Genomic DNA, 5,109 nt, shown 5'->3' with positions numbered 1-5,109 from the left:
AGACAGCAAAATACTTATCAATGGTCGGTCGAACCAAAATCGCAATCAAATTCTGTACTCTAAAAGATTGATTTAAACTCAACACTGACCACTTTCAAACTCATCGTTGGTTTTTGCTAGCTGAGTTCTTTAACATGAGAGAAAAATAGGTTGGTTTTTTGTTCTCTGGTTTATATATATATATACATATTTGTGTATATGGATGTGTTTTTCTCTATATATATAGAAAAAGGTGAGTGTGTGCGTGCATGTATGTTGTGGAGGTCAACATCATTCACCAATATATACATATTCATATAATATATATCTGTAGGTGTGTTTAGATATATATGTGTGTATATGTATGGGTGTTTGAAGAGAGAGAGAGAGAAAGGGGGGTGTGAGTGCGTGCATGCGTGTGTGCGGAAGGAGGGTCAAGCATCTGACAACATTCGCCACCGCCACGCCACGCCTAACAATGAGAGTTATTTCCGCTTGGCCGCCCGGAATTATTGAGGGAACAAAAGAGAGAGAGAGAGAAAGGGAGAGTTGTCCATTCCTCTCACGCTTGGGAGTGACAGTGCCTGTGATCTATGGCTTTTCCTCGTGCTGGGAGTTGCAGTGCTTTCTGCGTGTGACAGGGAACAAGAGGGGAACACCACCTTCTCTCTGAGTCTTCTCGTGGCCTTGGTTGGGCTTTCTCTTCCTGCTTTGAGGAGGGAAACTGGAAAATTTAGCGTTCGTCCTCTACTTTCCCAATATGGTCTTCTGGGGAGATGAACGAAGCACTAAAACCCTAGAAGTACTCTCTCCTTCTCTTTCTCTCTCTGAGTTCCTCACTAGTTCTTGATTTATGTCTGTAAATATAATTGGTAGCTCTGTTGTTTCCCAATCTTTGTCAATTCTCGTGGTATTAGCTCTCTCTCTCTCTCTCTCTCTCTCATTTTCTGGGGATCTGCACATGGGTGTCGCTCCGGCTGATCTGATCGGTAAGGTTGCAGCTTGTGATATAGGGTTACGGTGATGGCGATGGAGGACAAGTGTGATCACGGTTGGGATTGATTCCGCATAAACAGTGCGAGCAGACAGATTTTCCTCACTTCTTACAGCTTTGGTATTACGGAACTCTAAAGTTGGCGTTTGTTCTGGCCGCATGCAAGTGAGAAGGAAAAATCAAAGCAACTGCTGGACCTTCAATTAACAGGTTCATATCAAGAACTTCTTTCTCCGTCTCAAAAGTATATCGGTTATTTAAAAGCATCCTTTAGATTTTCTATTATTTCCTTTTAATTTTATTACCTTTAATCTGGGATCATATGTCACTATGTCTTTCTACCTTTCTGTCAAATTGGTCTTTCCTCCAAGCATGAATCTTTGCTCTTTTGTTGTCTTCTTTGCCATGCTTATGAAAGGATTTGCTCTTAATTTTTTTCTCTCGTGATATTTTCTAGTTATCTGACTGGAGGGTTTCTCTCGTCTTCTCTCACTTTTTCAGATTCCAAAGGAAAACAAGAGCAAAGGATGCAGGATAGGGGAACAGGAGGAATAAACTTGGAGAACCCAGATGGGATGGTAGGATCTGCACAGACTAGGAGAGTTAAGCCCCAGGCTGAACAGCCACAGAAGTGCCCCAGATGTGATTCATTAAACACCAAGTTTTGTTACTACAACAACTACAGCCTCTCCCAGCCCAGGTACTTCTGCAAGACCTGCAGGAGGTACTGGACCAAAGGAGGAACTCTAAGGAATGTTCCAGTTGGTGGAGGCTGCAGGAAAGGGGGGAAACGCCCAAAGAGATTAGTATCAGATAGTCCTACCAGTTCTTCCCACCAAGATGGCAAATCCGACTTCCTCACCCCCTTCTTCAGTGCAATTAGACCTCCATTTCTGATGGATCAATCTTCCACAGGAGTGAAGCTTTCCGCAGGAGTTTCTAGCTTCTCCAGCTTGACGCCATTCGGTCATGGCATGACCATGGGGGAGTATAGCGCCATTCTTAACAATCATCATCAACAGCCATTGGTGGCCTCGGCACCCGAACATACCCCACCCAGCTTTCCCAACGTCCCAGAAGGACTCGTAAATGATATTGGATCATGGAGAGTTGCTGATGCTGCCGAGGGTTCCATTGGCACCAAAGATGGACTGCTTCACCTGCTGCCACCGTTCCCGTCTTCTGGCGTCGCCGGAAATGTAGCTGCTGCTGCTAGTGGGTCTCCGGCGTTGAAGCCGGAGACACAGACGGCATACGACAGCAGCGCCGCCCCTTCAGCCGGAGCCTGCTACTGGAACAGTAGTGGATCTTCTTTAGTAGGTGGGCAGTGGCAGGATTTTCCAGGGTATGGCCCCTCCAATTCATTCTTATAAGCATCTGATCTCCCGATTCCCCATATATAACATGATCTTCAATTGTTGTTGTGCCTTTCTATGGTTGTGATTTGGATTAAAAGGATATGAAAAATCTTCCACTCATTATTTTGTTCTTTCATATAAATGTCTCAGAAGTCGCTTTGTATTAATAATAATATAGTGGTGATGAGGAGAAACATCAATTATCATTTGATTTGCTACTTTTCTTTTGGTTGTTCAAGATAGTTGAGTACCAGAATAATATATCACCTACATGATCTGCTCTCCTCATACTAAACGCTTTTTTCTTTTTCCGTTTATATATGTGCGTGATTCATTTGTTTATACATGCAACCTTGCACAATGGGCGCTCCCGCACACGCACTCTCACTCACAGAAGAAGAAACGTATGATAGTTTTGAAAGACGATAGCTTGCTTTGTTCAGATATCCAATAGTTTTTAATGAACCGGTAAATTAGGCGTGGCAGCTGAATTATTAAAGTTGTATCGCCAGAGCTTTTTGGTGGCTCAATTCTGCATTAATCTCCCTGTCAGCTGTTTTTTATGACATTTCCAGTTTCCTCTTTCTCTTTCTCCTCTCTCTCTCTCCCTCCATTAACTGGTGTGTAGCCTAGTTGGTCGGACCTGCATATGTCTCAGGTTCGAGACCCATGAAAGTTACCTCCGGTTGGCAATGGAGGCTGATGCACCCCGTGTCTCCCTACTCCACCCCCACCTCCCCCTCTTCTCTCTCTTTCTATCTCTCTCTACAAAATGATACAATCCATGATCAGTCTCATATATCTTTCCTCATTAAATCAATGCAAGATATAAAAATAGTCGTGTAGTATTATGGATGTAGTGTATATAAGAGAGCGAGTTGATAGTAACTCCAAAGATGACACACCTTGAAAAGAATGATTTCTCGCCAATGTTAAGATATGTGTGTGTCAAACTAAGTATGTTCTTTTAGGCATCTCCTTTTTAACAGTATGCAATTAGTTTGCTACTCATATTTAAAAGCATAGAAGTTGGCATAAAAAATTTTGTTTTCGAAACAAGTAAGATGAGTTTTGCTGGAAAAACATTGAGATTCTTGGTTTTTAAAATCTTTGACAATGATTTGTATGGAAAATCCTTTTTCATATATTCATAATGTTTTCAAATGCTATTTTGGAAAGACTGAGTGTGTGTACGTGTGCATATATATGTATTTATATGCAACAGAACGCATTCAGCGAGTCTAGCTCATCCTCACAATTGGTTTTCTTTATTATCAAGCGTTTTTAGTAATCTATATTCTATATTTGGTCTTAATTTACACTCAACGGCATTAAGAATGTCTTAAAAAAAAAAGATGTTTTCAAACATAGAGAGAAGACCATCCTTTTGTTTTACTTGTAAGAGAATACAATTATTTTATTCATTTATATGTTTTTAAAATTTCCACATAATCACATGTATATAATTATTTTCTAGAAACCCCTCAAATCAAAAGTAAAACTACTCTCAAAGGGAGGTACTTCTATTATTCGGGGTCGTGCCCAAGTTATTCTTTCGTGTGACATCCGTATGTTTACTGAAGTTTATAGTTTTCTAAATTAAGTTTAAAAGCGCAAACATACTTTCACTGCTCTCTGTGCCGTCTCTTATTTTTCCTTTTTAATCTTATCCGTTACCACTTATCTCCAGTGAACTTCTTTCTTGAAACTTAAAACTGGATACGGAGAAGATGGTAACGGGCATCGCCTTTCCTCATACGTTTCAAGGGAGAGAAAGATAAATTTTTAGTTGGGCAGTGCTGTTGTGTGGACATTGAAATCTGATCAGCTTTTTTACTTTCTCCTCGGGACTGCAATGCAGCAGCCCGTGGAAAAGGAAAATTCGAAGAGAAAGACCAACTAAAGCTTTGAATACAGGAGTAAATGAACCACCGCCACGAGCAGAAGCAGCCTTCTTTTCCTTTGGTTTTCGGTTTTCTCGTCGTTAATCGCATCGGCCTCCTTTTTAACAGGCGTGATCCGTATGTCTCATGCGTGATCTTTTCTTTCTTCGTGTTTGCTTTTCCTTTTTCCTTTCTCTTCGGTTTTCCCAACTCATGAGCTCTTTGTTTATTACATATTCGAAACCTCTCTCTCTCTCTCTCTCTCTCTCTCTCTCTCTCTCTCTCTCTCTCTCTCTCTCTCTCTCTCTAAACCTACGGGGTTAGTGCAAAAATGGTAAGTATATTGCAGTGAGTGCACAAAAACCAGAGTCAAGGAAAACCGTCCGTCAACCCGTGCTAAGAGCAGCAGCATTTGATCTTCAAAACCCGGAAGTTCCTGTTTGCATGGAAAAAAGTACACAAGTTTTGCAGGGCAGAGAGGAATCCCGTCTCACCTGAAAATGTAGTTAGAAAAAATCTATCACGTCATTTGATGAAGATCGTCCCCATGAGAGATAACCGGTTTTTGTTGTTGAGCTGATAACCTGTTCTCTCCAGCCAGGTCCTAAGGAGGATGCCGATGGGATTCAACGTATTCCTCCAGGGTCACATTCTCGTGTAATTAGTTGCCGATTCTTTGTACCACCTTCATCAACATCTGTTCCTTTCTCCATTCACCGCGACTGCCAGTAAGATCTGATCTTTCTGATCATGAGCTCACTGTGTCTTAAAAGGTTGTGAAATGGATGTAGGATGCAATCATCCACATCAGAGTACTCCTCATCGACAAGGGCCTATGATTTCTCCACAGTTTCAGGGAGGACTTACCTTGCTTTTTCCTAGCAATGTTGCTGAG

The 5,109-nt window shown here is 41.6% G+C and overlaps 1 protein-coding gene across 1 annotated transcript; it reads left to right on the top strand.

Moving 5' to 3' along the window:
• Positions 1-396: 396 nt before the first annotated feature.
• Positions 397-2,537, top strand: LOC116251545 (dof zinc finger protein DOF1.1-like). Its single transcript, XM_031625883.2, has 3 exons — positions 397-781; positions 981-1,183; positions 1,475-2,537. The coding sequence occupies exon 3, from the start codon at positions 1,501-1,503 to the stop codon at positions 2,344-2,346; it is 846 nt and encodes a 281-aa protein (XP_031481743.1). The 5' UTR covers positions 397-781; positions 981-1,183; positions 1,475-1,500; the 3' UTR covers positions 2,347-2,537.
• Positions 2,538-5,109: the final 2,572 nt, after the last annotated feature.

Source organism: Nymphaea colorata, chromosome 1, assembly GCF_008831285.2.
Source record: "Nymphaea colorata isolate Beijing-Zhang1983 chromosome 1, ASM883128v2, whole genome shotgun sequence".
NCBI classification, from domain to species: Eukaryota; Viridiplantae; Streptophyta; class Magnoliopsida; order Nymphaeales; family Nymphaeaceae; genus Nymphaea; species Nymphaea colorata.
This window is presented reverse-complemented; position numbering and strand designations above follow the sequence as displayed.

Coding starts and splice junctions, on each gene's coding strand:
- LOC116251545 (XM_031625883.2), top strand. CDS start 1,501: ATGCAGGATAGGGGAACAGGAGGAATAAACTTGGAGAACCCAGATGGG.